The sequence below is a fragment of the Musca autumnalis genome, unplaced genomic scaffold (genome assembly GCF_047663935.1).
Source record: "Musca autumnalis isolate F117 unplaced genomic scaffold, ASM4766393v1 scaffold_4, whole genome shotgun sequence".
Lineage (NCBI taxonomy): Eukaryota > Metazoa > Arthropoda > Insecta > Diptera > Muscidae > Musca > Musca autumnalis.
Window position 1 is genome coordinate 145,747,960 of NW_027411977.1, and position 20,180 is coordinate 145,768,139.

The 20,180-nt window shown below is 34.2% G+C and overlaps 2 protein-coding genes across 9 annotated transcripts in view; one reads left to right on the forward strand and one right to left on the reverse strand.

Annotated features, from left to right (window-relative positions):
• MCU (mitochondrial calcium uniporter) overlaps window positions 1-20,180 on the forward strand; it is a 304,006-nt gene that overhangs the window by 149,861 nt on the left and 133,965 nt on the right. The gene's annotated exons all lie outside the window — the stretch shown is intronic.
• Window positions 1-20,180, reverse strand: part of jv (javelin) — a 115,619-nt gene that overhangs the window by 14,692 nt on the left and 80,747 nt on the right. The window contains exons 2-3 of one of the 2 annotated variants that reach the window (XM_073984262.1): window positions 12,400-12,803; window positions 11,998-12,313 (exon numbers count right to left, since the gene is read on the reverse strand). In XM_073984262.1, the coding sequence (XP_073840363.1) occupies window positions 11,998-12,313; window positions 12,400-12,803 (720 nt within the window). Of the gene's footprint in view, window positions 1-6,520; window positions 6,791-11,997; window positions 12,314-12,399; window positions 12,804-20,180 lie in introns of those variants that run through there. The other variant, XM_073984263.1, reaches the window with a different exon arrangement.

The following is a 20,180-nucleotide window of genomic DNA, read 5'->3' on the forward strand; positions in this document are numbered from 1 at the left end:
AGTTTGAACAAAATATTGCGATAGTCAAATTTTGGACCGAATCGTTTGATCCGTTCGAGAGTTATCGGGCGCTCCAGCCAGACAAACGGACGGACGGACATGGCTAAATCAGCTCCAAATTGTCTGAAAAGGATTTCGGGTCTAAAACCATTACTTCAATGAGGCACATTTTGCCCGTATGAACGTGTATATACCCTCGTTAGCATAAATGCTGAGGGTATAAAAACAACAAAACTGAGATTAAGCTGCATTACCTTACAATAACAAACAAAAATATTTATTTAAAATATTTCTAAAAATATGCTGTTGTTATGTTCGATTGTTATACAATCAACTAAATGGCTGAAAAAAAAACTTTTTCGCAAAAACACCTCAAACTGGTCAGGGACACTTCTCTCTTACAAAGAGTAATAAAGGTCCACTTAGAGCACATTTTTTGGATAAACTGTTCTGAAGATTTATGTGTTATATTCAAACGAGCTCAGTCGATCTGGCTATGTGTGTCCGTCCGTCCATCTGCCCATCTAAAACTTGTAATCACGCTACAGGTCGCAATTTTGATCGGATGGAGGGGAAGAAACCTATTGATGATAGTTTGATCATATTCAGGGATTGGAATGGACAAACAACTTGGAGAAAAAGAGTATTCCAAAAACAAAGACTGATAATAAAATTGAAAAACTTCACCTTCACAACGGTGCTAAGTAGGTTGGCATAGGTGGTCAAACAACGGTGATATCGCTAATCCAAGCCATGTTTTCATTTTTGGGATTTCAATTGAATCGACGAATAAATTTTTTGTTTGAATCGAAAAGCAAAGCCTGGCTATGAATGTAGAAAATCTCACCTCTATAATGATGCAAATTAGGTTGGCGTAGGTGCTCAAACGACGGAGATATCGCAATAGTTGGTAATACATCCCATTTTTCCATTTTTTTTTTTTTTGTAATCACGCTACATATCGCAATTATGATAGGATCATCACGACAAATTTTGAGGACTCATGGAGGTCCCAGAGAGGAAGAAGGCTATTGCTTTTGGAGATAGTCAGATAATATTCAGGGGTCGGAATGGGCAAAGAACTAATGTGGAGAAAAAAATCAACGTTTTGTTCTTATGCAAATATCTTCGCAAAAAAAGGCCTATCATCTTCGCCTTTACGAAGATGCCAAGTAAATTGGCGTAGATGGTCAACCAATAGAGATATTGGAATAGTCGATAATACTTCCCGTTTTTTTTTTTTTGTTACGCTACTGTTCGCAATTTTGATCGGATCGTAACGAAATTTTGGGATTTGTTGGGTGTCCCAGAGAGGTGATATGGGCTATTGATTTTGGTGATAGTTGGTCATATTCAGGGGTCGGAATGGGCAAAAACTCAAGTATGTATTGAGTAAGAAGTTACAAAATGCTATGTAAATTAGTAAAAATTAAATCCATGGGGTGGCACACATATTCACTTCTCCTTATTGCTCGTCAAATTGGGGGATCTTGCCAAAGTTCATTTTTATACTCTCAGCTAACGAGGTTATATACACCTTATACGGGCAAAATGTGCCTACAAGGCATATATGAGGTTCCAATATGGACTCTATCGGTCCACTCCTTCGGGTACCTACCACACAAAATTCCGAAAAAGTTTAGTTAAGGACCAGCTCTCCTCAATACTTTCGAACGGATCAACCGATTAGGTCCAAAAATTTAACCTTCTTAATATTTTGTCCAAACTTAGTTAAGGTTCGAAGATGAGTTATTCGATCCAATCCTATGTTTGCCGTGGGCAAGTTCATGCTTCCTAACATAGCGGTCCAAAACCTGTAAGTTATACGGTGAGCAACTAAAATTACTAAAGGGCGTGATATTTATAGAAAAGAAATTACTCCCAAAATAGTTCCAAAATGGACTATGTCGATTAATTCCTTCAGGTATCTCCGCAGCAGCACTTTTGAGATTTAATAACAAATATTTTGTCGGCAAGTTCATACGACCAAAAAAGGACCACAACAACTGAAAATCCCGCAATACATAATTATTGGGGAAAAGGATTTCGGTTTCCTAGCAGGGGCTCAATTTTGCTTCTATGAAAATGTGAAATGAAAAAAAAACTGTCAAATAAAAAAAATATAAAAGAAATATTTTTCATTTAAAATTTTCATAGAACAAGAATCCAGCCCCAGTAGTGCGATTCTCTAAGGGCCAAACCTATAACTCTGCGTGTTGAGCGTGCATTCAAAAATACAAAAATAAAATACATGTATTTCAATTTGAAATACATGTATTTTGTTTTTGTATTTTTGAACACACACACAACACGCAGAGTTATAGGTTTGGCCTTAACACATTTTTGGAGTTACCGACAAAAATTGGTAAAATTAAAATGCTTATAATTTCGGTAATTAACGATATTATTCGGTATTAGAAAGTAGTCGCAAAGTTCTACTGATAGCAACAGTGTTGTTAACGTTAATTTGAACATTTCATTCATAATTTTGCGTTTTAATGTTACCGATTTTTGTCGGTAACTCAAAAAATGAGTTAGAGAATCACACTACAGGTATTCATTTCGATATTGTCAAAAATAAAAGTTACAATTCATACAGGCTGGGGGTAAATCCTTATTGAGAAAGTCGACTAATACTTTTTTACTTGTTTTGTTTACTGTGAGAATAACGTAGAAAGTTGTAGTAGGAAACGATATACGAAAAGAAAAAGGGACCTATAGTCCAAAAAAAATACCTATTCTACCACAGTTTGGAAACGTCCTGCATATCACTTTTACATTCCATTTTTTTTTTGTAATTTGAATTGTGCTGACGGATATTCCAGCTTTGGTTGGGTGCATTTCAAAAGCGTCATTAATATAGAAGACATTCTGAGCTTTAAATTGATCCCAATTGCGTTACCAAAAAATGGTAAAATACTTGAAGGTGGTAAAATATAGAAAAAGACGCCCAGATATATCAATTACCAATTTGTGGAATTTTATTTGCAATGCGCATATCTCAGTTGCTGTTAGATATATTCCAAGTGGGCAGCTTGATAGAGAAACTAGACTACCTGAGCTTTAAATTAATACCAAATGTGTTGACACTGATGGTAAATCATAAAAGTTATTGCAAAATTCGCTAAGCTACCTCAATTTTAATATTTTAAAGTATTTTTTTAAGACAAATACCTCTGCTTATCTTATTTTTCTCTTTCGCAAAGCTTTCCATCAGTACCAAGTACATTGTCGACAGTAGTGAAATATAAAATTGTTAAATTTTTTGGTTTAGTTAGCCCTAAGTTATTTGGTATAAAAGCCAGTATGGGTGAAAACTTTAGTATCTCCCTTATGTTTAGTGTCTGACAGTGGCGCAGAATTCAACGATTGACATTATATCTCGCACTCACTTTTAAAATCAAAGTGGGGTAAGGTATTAAATGGTCGGCCCCGCCCGTCTTTTTTACAGTCGCAGCGTTATCACCTGTAGACAAAGCCTGCTGATTCTTTTTTACTTGTTTTATGTAAAAGGTTATCTCGATTTACATTAGGTATTATCACTGCCACAATTCTCATTTTATTAGTGAAGGGGGTTGGTGAAATGAATAGCCTCTCGCATTTGAACAGCCTATCTTCACAACAAAGTTTGATTTGCGACAACATTATTGCCAAGTGCAAATCAAGATTTCGTCGAAAAAAAAACAAGTTCCTTATAATGTTCAAATTGTAACATTTTACCACCGCAATGACAATGAAATTCTTTGACGTACATGTCTCTCATTTCGATGACATTAAAAGTTTTAAATTATTCACTTATCTATCATCTGGGTTGCAGACGAATATAAAAATATTGAACATGAACGTTTTTTTAACAAAAGTGCTTTCAATTTTTTGAAAGCAAATGATAGGAAATTCATTTTGAGTATAATGTTATACACAAATGCCACAGAAATAGGATTTCGTATCCTATATAAAAAGGAAAAAGTAGGTAAATCCGATTAAGATTTAAAATTCTTGAGCCTTTTCACAAACTGTTTCGCATTTCTGACATGCTAAAAAGTTGAAATATTTGGATTGAAATATTTGTTCATTCCCTTTGTTGCAGACCAAAATGTATTTCAATATTTAAAGAACAATTTCATTTTTGAAAATGCTAGGCCAATCATTATTATATCCAAGTCGAAGGTAAATACACACATACATATGTAACTTCGCATAATTATTTAGTACTAGACAGCGGAATTTTATGCAACCCATATTTTTGGTCCGATTAATGTCAAATTTTGGGACTGGACTTATTTTTGGCTTCTGATTAAATTGCAATCGAAACGTATGACACATATTTTACATATTTTCTTATGCAACAAATATTGTAATAATAGTTACAAAAATGTTTGTGTGTACATTTTTTCTGTTTAAAATTCTAATCAGACAAGTCAGTAATATAGAGAAATGTATAACCACAGCCACAACCTTCAAAATGCCAAAAATCGGGTGGTATCGTTCTATGGGGGCTATATGAAGGCCTGAACCTAAACTGACAAATTTTAGGTGGACAGTTTTTTACCCCCAAGGAAGACTTAATACCAACTTTCAGCCATTTCGGCGCGATATTGAGGCCACAACCTTCAAAATACCGGAAATCGGGAGGTACCCTTCTATATGAAGACGTGGACCTATACCGAGAAATTTCAGCTTTATACCCCCAAGGAAGACTTAATACCAAATTTTACCCATTTCGGAGGGATATTGGGGTCACAACCTTCAAAATACCTGAGATACGGAGGTACCAACGAAGACTTAATACCAAATTTCAGCCATGTCGGCGGGAAATTGAGGCCACAACCTTCAAAATACCGGAAATCGGGAGGTACCGTTCTATGGGGGCTATGCGAAGACGTGGACCTATACCGACAAAATTCAGACGAAGAGTTTCATACCCCTAACGAAGACTTAATACCGAATTTCAGCCATTTCGGTGGGATATTTAGACCACAAATCCTTGAATATATTTTTGCATACGGTTTTGCATATGCTCATTTAATGCAAATATGCAAAAATATGTCAAAATATGCATGTTATGCAAAATATGCAAAAATTTATGGGCCTAATTCGCTTTATTTTATAAAAAAACGAGTTTCTATCTAATCAGATTTTCTCTACGACCATCCTATCCATATATGCATTTGCATACGATTTCGCTGTCTATTTATTACACAATGCTCATCCAAGTCCCTCCTTGTTGTTGAACATACCCAGCAAAAAAAGTCATTACCAAGTAATGACTTTATTCAGTAAATTTTGACAGTTGTAACTACTTACTAATTGACCGTAAAAGTCATTATTTTTACATGGGGATGTCATAGGAAGGAAGTACTTCCTTAAATGTGTACACAAAGTACATATTTAACCACTTACCCGTAGTCGAAAAGGACGCTAAAAGCACATGTTCTATTTTTAGATCAATTGAGGTGAAAATATATTCAAATTCAACACTGCACACTTTTTGTTTTTTGTTTTTTCCTTTTCTTTTATTTCGGTTCCTTCTAGTTTCGAACACACGAACTTCTGATTTGTAGTCAAACACACTACACACTAGGCCACTCGTACAAATAGTAAGGGTTGTTTAAAAACATTCATGTACATCAACATTTCTTCGTAATTTTGTCAACAAAAAACTCCATGCTGACGGTGAGCTTTGAACACACAAACCTAGGATTTGTAGTCAGACACACTAGCCCTGTGCCACCGTACTTATTCCTTTGTTAGTAAGTAGTAAGTAATGATGTAACTAGTTATATGTTAACTGTTATATATGTACTGCCTGATAATGCAGAGGGTAATGAGTACTCATTACCTGGTAATGCAGAAAGTAATGACATGTGCCTACCAAATTTTTGCTGGGTATGTTGATTTGTATAAACATCACATTTATACAATGATTCCTTTTTCACTTCTGATTTACCCAATGTTAATTAATGAAGAATTAAATACTGATTATATTTGCAAACAGTTAAGTATTTCTTTGACAATAAAATCAATTAAAATCACGCAAAGTACTACAAAGTTGACTGCCACAGACACGCATGCAATGTTAATACATACAAATGAATGTTTTTAATTAATGTTTGAATTATTCAGGTTTTGTACTTAGCAATAAAACTCAACCAACTATTATTAACCAACATTAACTGATGACTGATTTATTTTTTGTTGTCAAAACTCAAACCGCAAAAAACTGGTTTATTCATCCTTAATCCAGATCATCCATTCGTCTATAACACCTGATACACTTTCAAGAACATATTTTGTATTATGTTGGTTGAAGAATACAATGAAAATTGACAAACATTATAAAATAAATTTAAAAGCACATTGGATACAACATCAAGGATCAGTATTTTTTTATTTTATTCACATTCGTTATTATTTAATTATATGTGGTTACACAAAACAACAAATGACATATCAAACTTTAACTCAATGCGACCGTTTTTTTAATTGTAATTCATTCTGTCCATTTTCTGACTTTGTATACCTTTGTTTCTGTTCTTGTTGTTGGATTTTTTTGTGGTTGGCTGAATTCTGGATAGAACTTTTCAACTTTAACGTATATGACAAAAAGTCAAAAGCAACTGATGCTAAAAAACAGCAAAAACTTTGAACAACCTGTGGATTTTGCCAACAAACGAATTCGAAACCACAGATGTTTACACACCCCCCGTGAACAATCACCCATTTTGGAGTAAACAAAAATAATCTTCTTTCCTCCCACCAAGCATGCTGCACAGCTTTGGGATTGAGACAAATACTGACTGGCGCTCACACACACACTTCGAGGGGAGCCAGATAGATATACAAATACAAATCTTGCTAACTGATTCGTATCGTTACGAAGGGTCTGTGTGCGTCATCATTGTAAAAAGTAGAGAAACAGCACGCGATGGTTTGGATTTACAGTCACTGTACAGTGGATAAAAATAATTGATAAAATGTTAGGGGAATTACACTGGAATGGACTCAAACGTTTAAAATTGGCATTATTTTCAAACTCTTTTCAACGCCGTGTAAATTTCATGAAATTCCTTTGCACCACCTCAATATTTGTATTACGCCTGCAGAACACTGTTAAATTTTACCCCAATATTAAATCATTTTAACTGAATTGTCATATGACTCCGTCCATGTTAACAATTTAATTAAACAATATTCGGCACTTGACGTTTAAGAAAGAGAGAGAAGCAATCCAAACAATACATTTGGCAAGTGGCAGTAGCCGAAATTACATACTTTAAATCACTTGAGATTTTTTAAAAGTTTAACAGTTAAGATTAAATTTAATGAAATTAAATTGCAATCTAGCTATATTCATTAACGAATTATCTTGTGCGAATATTTTGTTGAGAAACTTGTTGGCTATTTCAACTGAAAAATAAAATGTAGACAAAAGTAACTTCTATTAAATACGTGATTGCCTTATAATTTATGTTTAAGATCTATAAAAAATTAAATTAATTTTAATAGCAATTATTGAAAGAATCAACGCCGATAAACTTGCTTCTTGATTTATGTCAAACTTTAAACTTTAACGAGTTCTCAAGATATCAGCATGAAATTTTGACACAATACTAAGTAAAATGTGTACACTAGAGTGGTTTTTAAAAAATCAATGTCCGATACCCAAATATGGGGCCAATTTTTGGGTATTTACCCATTTATCCATTATAATGGATATTTACTATTTAGGTATTTACCCATTTCCCATATCTAGACCAGTCATTCATATGAAAAATATTATTTTTTAAATTATTTTTCGTAATATAAAATGCATTGTTTATCGAATTTCCACTTTGTACAGTGTACACTAGACTAGTTTTAACTCAAAAGGAAAAAATCTATGTCGGATTTTTTATGCGGCAACCCCCTAAAATGTGTAGTTTTGTTAAAAATTAAGATTGCCAAAGTTTGAGCTCAATCGGCCACGTGTCACTAGGGCCTCAAAGTTACCATGGGCCCTTTATATAGCTAATATTAAAATCTTACCCGACTTTAAAAATTGTTGGTAAGATTACTTGTTTAGCAACTACAAAGAACTGGTAAACTGTTTTCATTGATTGGACAGTAAATGTGGCCTGTAGAGCGATTTTTTTTTTTTTTTTTTACTTATGTCTATAGATACAAGATCCTTACAGACTATGTTAATTATATATATATATATATATATATATTTACAAATATTAGGAGTGCCAAGGGATTATATTTATTGTGATCCATTTAAGTATAATATTATTTTTCTCTTCAATACATCACGGTTTTCAGACAGATCAATCAGATGGTATAGTTTGTTGAATTCAATTAGTAGTCGGCGTAGTGGATTGTTATTGGCGTAGTTTCTATTGAAGTGCTCAATGTGAAGTAGCTGGTAATTGCGCGTTAATCTAACTGGAACATTTATACAAATTCGTTCTAATACAAAATCAGATACAATTTTTCCTTGTATGATATTTAAGAGAAAGGTCACATTAAGCATAGATCGTCTGCTTTTTAGGGTAGGCAGTTTAATTAAACCTAATCTGGACTCATAAGACGGCAGTGACTGTATACTCCAGCCTCTATGTCGGAGACAGAACAATAAAAATTGTTTTTGTACCGATTCTATTGAGTTAGAGTGGATGTTATATACTGGATTCCAAATAATTGAACCATATTCTAATATGCAACGCACAAATGATATGTATAGTTGTTTAGTTATAAGTGGATCAGAAAATTCTTTACTCCATCTTTTTATAAAACCCAAAGTTTTATATGCTTTGTTAGTAGTAAATGAAATGTGATCTCTAAAGTCTAGCCTGTGATCTAAAAGGATTCCAAGGTCATTAATGGAATTTACAGATTCAACTGGTCGTTCATTAAGGTAGTAGTTTGTGTCGATCTTCTGTAATCTAAAAAATGACATGTGTTTACATTTTAAGATATTTAGCTCCAACAAGTTAACTTTACACCATTGATAAAAAATGTCTAGGTCTGATTGCAATTTGAGTTGATCTATTGGATTGCGTAATGAGTAAAATATCTTCACGTCATCTGCATACATTAAAACTTTAGAATAACATATCACGTTCGGTAAATCATTAATGAATAAGGTAAATAGCACTGGGCCTAGATGGCTTCCCTGAGGAACTCCAGAAGGTATGGAGATTTTATTGGAAATAGCTGATTCAAACTTGACCCTTTGTACTCTGCCAGTTAAATATGATGTTAGCCAATGCAGCAATGATTGACTAAATCCAATTTTATTCAGTTTTTCTAACAGTAATTTTATATTAACTTTATCGAAAGCTTTGCTGAAATCGGTATAGATACAATCAGTTTGATACTTATTTCGAAAACCATCATTAACTAAAGTTGTTAGTTCCAAAAGATTTGTTACAGTGGAATGGCGTTTTCGAAATCCATGTTTTAATTTCGATAATACAGACGATACTTGAAATGATACCAAGTCAGTGACTATTTTTTCAAACAATTTTGGGATACTATTTAGTTTAGCAATACCTCTATAATTACAGACATCGTTTCTATTTCCCGATTTAAAAAGAGGGATAATATACGATTCTTTCCATTTTTCTGGAAAATAGCCCAAGGTAAGCGATTTGTTAAACATTATAGATAATGGAAGAGCTAGGTTCTCTGCGCAGTGCTTTAAAATACAGGCAGGGACTCCATCTGGACCAGGCGTAGTTACACTTTTCAGGCTTTTTAGGCCGGTTAGCACAGAATAAGTATCAATATTATGTACATGTATAGATGTGTACTCTGAAATATTGTAGGGATATTGGGATGTGTCATCATATGAGTTATTGGAATATGTTGTTTTGAAGAAGGAAGCAAAAATGTTTGCGATGCCCACATCGTCGTCGGCAACCAAAGTTCCATACTTTAGAATTTTTGGATAAGTTTTTGTTCGGCGCTTGGTATTAATAAAGCGATAGAAATTTTTAGGATTACTTCTTTCTTTGCATTACAGATGTAGTTCTGGTAGAGTCGTTTGTTTAAGATAGTATATTCTGATCTAGCAATAGTGTAAGAAGCATAGTTAGTTTTTGTGCTACTTTTTTTAAATTTTTTATATAGTTTGTTTTTGCGATTCTTTAACCTCGACAAAGCAGAATTATTCCATGGAGGACCAGTGTTATTGAAGAGAACTGTTTTTGGAACTGCTTGTGATATAAAATTATCTAAAGTTTGATAAAAAATGTCTAACATTTCATCCAGGGTTTTTAATGAATAGAGCTTGTTCCAGTCAAAGGAGCTTAAAAGTGAGTTCAATTGAACGTAATTTGTTTTCGAAAAACTGTATTTACAAATATTATTCTTATTTCGATTTATATTAGTGCTGTGTAATGGAATTTGGATGTTTATAGTGGGATGGTATTTGTCTTCAGGGCGAACAATTGGCTCGCACTGAGAGATTACAATATCATTAGGATGGTTTACAAAGATCAAATCAAGTAGTCTGTCTAGAGAATTTAAGATTTTATTTATTTGGGGCCTGTAAGGCGAATTTTCACATCGATAAAAACAGTTTACCAGTTCTTTGTAGTTCTTGTAGAATCTAAACTTTAGATCAGGTTTCGGCACTAATACAAACGCATTGTTTGCGGTCTCACGCATACGTCTCTCTCTCGTTCTCTCCACAAACAGCGTGTGCGTTAATGCATTGCTAAAACTAAAAATTATTGAAACAAGCGACAGCAGAACCTTCTTCATTGACTTCTGAACGAAGACTGAGTGGTGGTTGTTCTGTTGTTATTCTCATCAAGGGCACGTGTGCCCCTTTTTGACGGATGCTGGTTTAGATAACATTTATTTATTTCACGATCAAATTTGTCGCCATACATTTTTCGATTTTTGTCCAGGGGCTGGGCCACTGTGTGGTGGTGGTTTTGTGTCTGCTACTAATTGCGTAAGCTGCAATGTATTAAACATAAGGGGTATAAGCTATATAAACTAACATCTTCTAATTTGATGAGCTAATACGATGTTTCAGCAAATTTTAACTAACTGCACCTTACGTTTCTTCGATATGGGACAAGTTAAAATATGACCAATTTTAGTCCATATTTTGGTAAATTTCTCATATATAGTGAAAGCATAATTATACCATACAAAACTATGTGGGGAGGGTATTATAAGTTGGTTTTGGCCAAAAAGTTTGTAACGCATCGAAATATGGGTCTACATACTTAGATATACCAAAATGATTGTCTCGACGAGCTGAGTCGATCTGGCTATGCGTGTCCGTCCGTCTGACCATCTAAACATTGTAATCACGCTACAGGTCGCAATTTAGATCGGATTGTTACCAAATTTTGGGTGTTGATGGGGGTCCCGGAGCGGAAGTAGCCTATTGATTTTGGTGATGGTCAGATAATATTAAGGGAATGGACAAAAAAATTATTTAGAGAAAAAGTCAACTTTTTTTCCAAAGAGAATACAGGGGGTATACTAAAAGCAAACCCTGACAACGAAAGCAGAAAATATCACTTTTCATTTTTGCGATTTTAATTAAAATGACGAATATCACAGCTTTGGTTGGGGACTTTGGTCCCGGAGGTGATGTATTATCGACTATCGTGATATCTCTATTGTTTGACCAATTACAGACAGACTTTGCTTTTGGAATACCCCTACTTGAAGCGGAGATATTTGCAGAAGAACAAAATATTGCATTTCGAACCCTGAATATTATCTGACCATCTCCAAAATCAATAGCTTTCTTCCTGTCTGGGACCGGAATATAGTTTTATCCATAAGACCCATAAGAATCTTTAGTAATAATTGCAGTAAATAAATATTGGAATTTATATATCAATTTGTCCACTGTGTACTGGTTGTGAAAAGTTTGTCACTTTCTAATAAATGTGCATATACTAAAATACATGGAATATCTTATATATTTATGTATGTACATATAAAAATGAAAATAAGATAAACTGTATTTGAAAAAAAAATTACCTATCACGTTCCCGAAAATAGCCGCGATTAACAAGACGAGCACGCGGTATTAATTGTGAACGTCGACTGCCATTTGAAGAACTAATTTGCAGGTCGCTAAATGTCTCCTCACGTATAACAGCCAAACTTCGCGATCTACGCAAACTGCACGAATCGCTGGCAAATTCTAAAGCTTGCAATGCTACGCCAGCACTACCATTGGCAGTTACTACAGCTTTTGATTGCCGGCTGTTAGACGATTTTTGTTGTTGTTGTTGTTGCTGCTGAGTTGATGTTTGATAGATGTTATTCGCAGAGTGGTGATAATTGTCATCAGCTGTAAATTGAAACAATAGGTTGTTTGTTATTGTTCTTTATTGTTGTTATTCATTTTTGCAAACTGGTTTATTATTCTAAACTTACCACACTTGAAATCTCGATAATGATGTTCGCTAACGTATTTCAACTGTGAACCCTTATGTTCCGGTTCAATATCAACTTCCTCTTCTTCGTCATAAATTTCCGGATCGTGATCGAGCCGCCAATAATATTCGGCAATATCCAGGGCGTCTTTGCAACGATCGATATGGTTGTAGTCCAACGATCGCGAATGACGCAACTGGTGTCGCGATGATTGATGCGATGATGATGAGGGCCAGTGATTTAAACCGGAAGCTGCACTGTGACAGCTTGTGGCTAAATCAAGATGGGATATAGATTTGTTTTGCCGCCAACCGGAACCCCGTGAAGGATATTTGTAATCGGGAAATGAACTCTCAGCAAAGCGTACACGATCTACGTAATTGTAGATGTATTCTTTAGATTTTCTGCAAGACAAAAAGTGGAGAGGGAAGTTTTTAATAGAGAAAGTTGTAGTGTTACTTTTTTTATACGGAATTATTATAGCCTAGCCCTTAAAAATATTTTAAATGTTTTTTTTTAACAATCTTCTATATTTCTTTTCTTTCAGGTATGTAAAAACAACCAAATTTTTATGATCGAAATATTTTACGTGAGTAAAATGTAAATAAAAATAATTAAAAATATAAAAAGTAACTTGAATACACTGTACAACACAGAAAATAATGACAGGTAAACTCAGGCAGATTATGAAAAATAGAAGACACGTGTTTCGGCGTTTTGAAAATTTACGTCGGGAAGTACCCCAAATGCTTAAGGGAAATTCCCCCTATTTTTACATTTTTGGAAACATTCAAGTTAGTACAAAGAAAAAAATATTTTCCGTTAAATATTAAGAAGAAGAAGAAAATAAATATTTACATCCCAGCAAAAAAAAATCCTTACTAAATAATGGGGTTTTATAGTACTTTTTGGTAGTCGTAACTACTTTCTAAATCCCCTACTAAACCATTATTTTAACAAGGGCATGTCGCACTGAATTACTAGTTATTCTATGACCACTTGAAGTTGAAAAATAAGCTATATGGTAAAAAAATATTTTCTATTTTTAGAGCAGTTGAAATGGAATTTCTTTTTAATTTCAACACATTTCATATTTATACCCTCAGCATTTATGCTAACGAGGGTATATGCACTTTAATACGGGCAAATTGTGCCTCATCAAAATAATGGTTTCAGACTCCAAGAATGTTTGGACGAAATGTGTTTCAGACAATTTGGAGTTTATTTAGCCATGTCCGTCCGTCTGTCTGGCTGGCTGGAGCTCACGATAACTCTCGAACGGATCAACCGATTCAGTCCAAAATTTGGCTTTCGTAATATTTTGTCCAAACTTAGTTTAAGTTCGAAGATGGGTTATATCTGTCAACACCTTCCGGTACCTCCCCCACAAATGTTCGAAAATGTTCGGAAAATTTGTGCGCACGATAAATCTTGAAGGGAGTAACCGATTTGGTCCATACTTTGCACATCGTGAAATTTCTACAAGATTTAGATGAGGTTTCAATATGGACTCAATCGGTCCATTCATTCAGGTATCTCCCACACAAAATTTCGGAAAGTTCAGTTTAGGACTTGCTCTCGAATCGCTTTGATTTTTGTACAACGGTACAAGTTTCATCAGGGGCAAGTCCATACTTCCTGAGAAAATAGCCTGAAAGGTGCAAAAACCTCTATGCGTAGTGGTTTGAACGCAATATTACTCTCGAACGGATCTACCGATTCGGTCCAAAATGCCTTCGTAATATTTTGTGCAAACTTAGTTTAAGTTTGAGGATAAGCCATATCGGTCCACTCCTTCAGGTACCTCCCCCACAAAAGTTCAAAAATGTTCGGAAAATTTGTGCGCACGATAACTCTTGATGGTAGTGGCCGATTTGGTCCATGCTTTACACATCCTAACATATCTACCAGATATACATCAGGTTCGACTATGTGTATAGTCCTAAATTTTGACTATATTGTGACTGTGAAAACCGGTCTCATAAAAGCTAAAACTATATTTCTTCTGTGCTGCATTACTTATTTTTTTTAACTGTCTCTGTTACTTTTGAACTTTGATTCGTCTTTAATGCTAAATTGAATTTTTTTTTAAATGAAATGAAAAGGGCCATCTTGTAATTTAAAACACAATCTATCAGATTGACAATTTTCCAATTATAAATCAGTCTTAAAAAATCTAATAACTTAACTAAATTTTTAAATCAAATACATATGTCTTTTTCAATTTATGTATACAATATTTTCGAAATCATTACATGCTTCCCTTTCTAACACTACAATGTTGCTAAATTGGAAATATGTAGTATGCATAGCTTGTAATTGAATTTCCCAACATCAATTTCGAATGTAAGTGAAATGTAAAATTTAGGTTTCCCCCTTTACTCTCCATTCATCCCATTTCGAAAAGGTTTAAAGGACATGGCAATAAATGTTGTATCCTTATTTGTAGTTTTTTTTTCCTTCATGTATTGTATTTGACAAACAATTTTGACTATGGTTGCATTCATCTAACCTTAGGGGAATTGTGATTGCTCTCATCTAGTTATGTAAAAACATGTTTTATGTGCAGCAATTTACACTTTCGACACTTGAAGTTTGGTAAGCACTTTAAAAAAGCATATGTATGAATGTACAGGCAAAAAGTGTATCCTCAATCACTAGATGTGTTCAATTTGCATATTCTACTATATGTATCTAGTGGAAAATCTATTGAACAACGTTTTTGGGGTATTTATTCATTTTTGAATTTGGCCACAATTTTTTACAATCTTGCCGAATTGGCTTGGCATGTTATAAGATTTAAAATCCAACAAATTGTGTACCTAAGACTACATATATATGGGGATTTCTGAGTGAAATCGGACACTTTTTCAAGATGAGGTTTTTGATTTCCTTTATTTTTTGCTGTGGTGATGCTGCTCATTAGCAAAACATTTTAGTATATTTTTAGATTTTTTTTGACTAACTGTTCCAGAGGTATCGCGCCTTGAAAAGGTCAAATTCTGTAAAAGCTACATGCAAATAAATACTTATAACTTCTTTAATATTGCTCCAATTTGAAAAAATCTTTTTTTGTGTGTTTTGTTGTTTTATGAGCTATGAACCGAGAGGGCTACCTGCTGTAGACATATCGCTGAACAGCACATTTACGAAAAAATTGTGTGGGAGATACTAGACGGAGTGATTGATTTGATTTAAGTATGAAAGAGCTATTACGATGCGCTAAGGTTGCACCAATGTCCATCTATACTTTCGATAGTTATCATGCACTTTACTTGGTCACCGTGGATTTTTTAGAGCTTTTGGACTAATATTTCAGGAAGCATGGATTTGCACAAGAAAAACATCATATCGCTGTAAACTTGGCTACAACAAAAAAATTCGGTAACAAATTGCAAACGATCCTCAAACAGCCGTAAAAGTGCACTTAAACAAAAATTATGAACTTTGGCGAGAATGGAGCTCCCCTTCTGGAAACTTGATGTATGTTTGGAATAAATTTTACGATGTGCAAAGTTTCGATCAAATCGGATAACCAATTCGTAAGTTTTCGTGATCATCTAAATTGTACCTTTGTTAAAGCGGCCGCGAACACAACCTGCTGAAAAAATGTTCATGACGATCCGAGAAGAGTTCCTAAACTTCACTTGTGCCAAAAATTTTGAAATTTTGTGAGGGACCCAGCAAAAATTCGGATCCTTTATATATTATTTAACCCATTACAAAGTAATGTAAACAAAAAAAAAACTACTTATATTACTCCTTACTAAATTATGAGTACGGTGGCACAGAGCGTGTGTGCCCGACTACAAATCCTAGGGTTGTATGTCTCACCGTCGGCACGCAAGGTTTTTGTTGACAAAATAAGGAACAGATGGTGGTCCACATGTTAGCGTTTAAACAACCCACACAACTAATTATATTACTAGCAATTTTAGTGGTCATAGAATAACTAGTAATTCAGTACAACATGTCCTTGTTTTTAGTACGGAGTTTTTTGCGGGGGACATACCTGAAGGAGTTATTCGATATTCGAACCATATTCGAACCTGATCTATGTTTGAAAAAAATATTAAGATGTGCAAAATTTTGACCAAATCGGGTTCTCCCTTCGAGAGATATAGCGCGTACAATTTTAGCGAAAACATTTTTAATTTTGTGGGGGAGGTACCCGAAGGATCTAAGTTTGGACAAAATATTACGAGGTGCAAATGTTGGTCCGAATCGGTTCGAGAATTATCGTGCGCTCCAGGCAGCTGGACGGACAGACAGACTGACGGACTTGGCTAAATCGACTCCAATCCAAATACATTTGAGGTTTTAGTACCAAATTGTATATACTAGGTTGGGGCGATTTGAACATCCTAAGGGACGCTTTGCGTTTCTGATTCCTGGGATTGTACTGAGCAACAAACTCCACAAGACCATACACGTACGGTGAGAAGCGAGCCTCCTGATTTTGACTTTTATCAGACTTTTCAAGTTTTTTTTTTTTTGTTTTTGGTATTTTGGCATATAAGAGATTTTCGATCCAACCCTAAGAGCAAAATTGTAGCCAAGACAATAATTAAAAACTCTATAGTACATCGCAAAAGCATTTTTGAACACTGTTCATCCTTTATGTGTTATCTTATTGTCATATATTTATGAAGTTCTGGAATTTTATCCCCACCGGCGTATGATTTATAAAAATTTTATTTATGGTATGGTAGTTATACGATAGGGGGTATAACTTGTATTAATTCACCTTATTTCAGAAGCACTTTCAATGATTTGCTTCAAACTTTTATAATTTTTCATCGATTTCATTCATCCCAAGACCATTGCAATCTTGACTTTGTAATCTGGAAAATCCTATAAAAGACATATCAAATCCGAATATAACAGTATTACATTTTGGCCGACGAAAAGAGATCCAGTTGTTCAAGTCAAAATCGGGAAGCTCGACTTTCACCGTAGACATAGGGTCTAGTGGAAGTTTTTGCTCAGTGCAATCCCAAGAATTAAGATTTTTTCCTGCTATACAAATCGCTCCACGCTACTACGTATCCTCATTAATCTCAAGACTGAGAATATAAAAATACCTAGAGTTGTCTACTCTTGGTCAGTTGTTCTGGTGACAATGTTAGTAGTAAGCCCTTAGAGATTCACTATTGAAATTTCATACAGGGTATGTGTTGAAATCATAATTTAACATTTGCAAAGTGAGGAAATGAAGTCAAGAGCTGAATGTGTTTCCATAGGAATGTGGTCAATATGAATTATAGGTACAATAATTTCCCAATATGCCTAGAAATATGCAATGATTTGTAGATTTTCAAATTTGATGAAACACCCACATTTTTTATGATAGTGGCTTTTTCCTTGATACCAGTTTGGAAAATATTGCAGAAGGGGTCACCACGCTACAGTAATACCCCTGTACATGAGTTTTTCAGCAATCTAAAAACTAAATTTATTATTTCAAAATTAAATTCCACACATGTTTTGTTACAAGTCTGTATATAGTAGTACGGATAATTTTTATAATCGAATATCCAAAGTTCTATACTATATTATATTAAAATATTATTATAATTAAGGTACTTTTTTCACTTCTAATGTCTAAAGGGGTGACCCCCACTTGTAAATTTCAGGAAATCGAAAAATATTGACTTATTTTAAACTATAAAAAGAATATGCGGTAAAATTTTCAAGTCGATAAGAACAAATTGACTGAGATATGAGTGTTGGAAGGGAAAATTCATTTTGAATTGTATGTAGCTTAGACACTTAATACGTTTATTTTCTCGAAATTACATTTTGAAATCGTTGCTACCTCTACCTCGAAAACCAATAAAATAATTGTCATATATTTTTGTGGGCTTATCAAGGACATCAAAAACTAGTTCTTCAGCGAACTTTTTTTTAATATGTTTGTCCGTTTTATGACAAAAAACGTCAGTTTTAAACCGTAATATTTAAAAATATCGATCTATGAAGGACTAGATCTGTATGCTCTAAATAAGCCTACACAAATATATGACGATCGGTCCATTAGTTTTCGAGCTAGAGTTGGCATCGCAAAACGCCTTAATTAAAATAGGGTTTGGCAGAGGGCCATTTGTCACAAAATTTAAAATCGCTACCCAATTTTTAGTAGATGTCCCATCCCTCTTCAGTAGATGTTCCGATATATATATATATATATATATATATATATATATATATATATATATATATATATATATATATATATATATATATATATATATATATATATATATGTCCATCACATTTCTATGATGTTTTTGCGTAGTTTGGCGAGGCCAATATTGTACTTTTCTTACGCAGCTTGGCAGCATTCACTTTTTCAGACGGCATTGATTAAATTCATCATCTTAAAATCATTTGTCACAAAATTTAAAATCGCTACCCCATTTTTAGTAGATGTCCCATCCCTCTTCAGTAGATGTTCCGATATATATACATGTCCATCACATTTCTATGATGTTTTTGCGTAGTTTGGCGAGGCCAATATTGTACTTTTCTTACGCAGCTTGGCAGCATTCACTTTTTCAGACGGCATTGATTAAAATCATCTTGGAAGTATCTAGATGTGAACCTTGTCCTAGCTTTTCTACCAACTCGGGAACATGATCGTTTAATCTCTTTGTTAATTTAATGTTTTTTTGAAGATTTCAGCTTCATTATCACACCAAAATGGCTGACATTTGGTACTTAGTCTTCGTTGGAGGTATGAAACTTTCCCCCAGAAATTTGTTGGTACAGTTCCACGTCTTCATATAGCCCCCAAAGAACGGTACCTCCCGATTTTCGGTATTTTGAAGGTTATTGCCACAATAATCCATTAAAATGGGTGAAACTTGGTATTTTCGTTGGGGGTATTCAATATTCCCCTCTAAAATTTTCGGTATAGGTCCACGCCTTCATATAGTCCCCATAGAACAGTACCTCCCTATTTTCGGTATTTTGAAGGTTGTGGCCTCAATATTTTTCCGAAGTGGCTGAAATTTGGTATTTAGTCTTCGTTGGAGGTATAAAACATTCCGCATAGAACGGTACCACCCGATTTTCGGTATTTTGAAGGTTTTAGCTTCATTATCACACCGAAATGGATGAAATTTGGTACTTAGCCTTCGTTGGGGGTATAAAATTTCAAATGTTCCACAAAAGAATTATCAGCAAAGGTCCACGTCTTCACATATACCCTATATAAGCGTACCTCTTGATTTACTGTATTTTTTTAGATTTTAACCACATTATCTTACTGAAATATCGGAAAATTGGTATTTAGTCTTCTTTGAGTCTAAAAACTTTTCGCCATAAATTTGTCGGTATATGTCGACGTTTTGATATAGCCCCCATAGAACGGTACCTCCCGAAGTTAGCGACATTGTTTTACCGAAATTGCTGAAATTTGGCATTAACAGCGTGTTTTTGTAAAAAGTTTTTGCCCATTCGTTCGTCGATTTCATGAACGAAGACACAATTTGGTTTTCATAGCGGTTGACGTTTGTATTCGTGTGACAAACAAATGAAAGCTTTTTAATTTCGTAGTTTTTTTGGTTTTCGTAACAAAATCAGACGAACGAATACGTCAAAATAATCGAATGGAAAAGACCCATCGCACATAGGTTTCAATCAGGAAATTTTTGGCCAAAACCCTATTTTTGAAGTTTCGAAATTTTAACTTTTTTTTTTTCACAGAATAATAAAAAACACCTCAAGTCATCTGAAAATAATTAGCTTTTGTAAATAACGTTAGTATTCGTTGATTG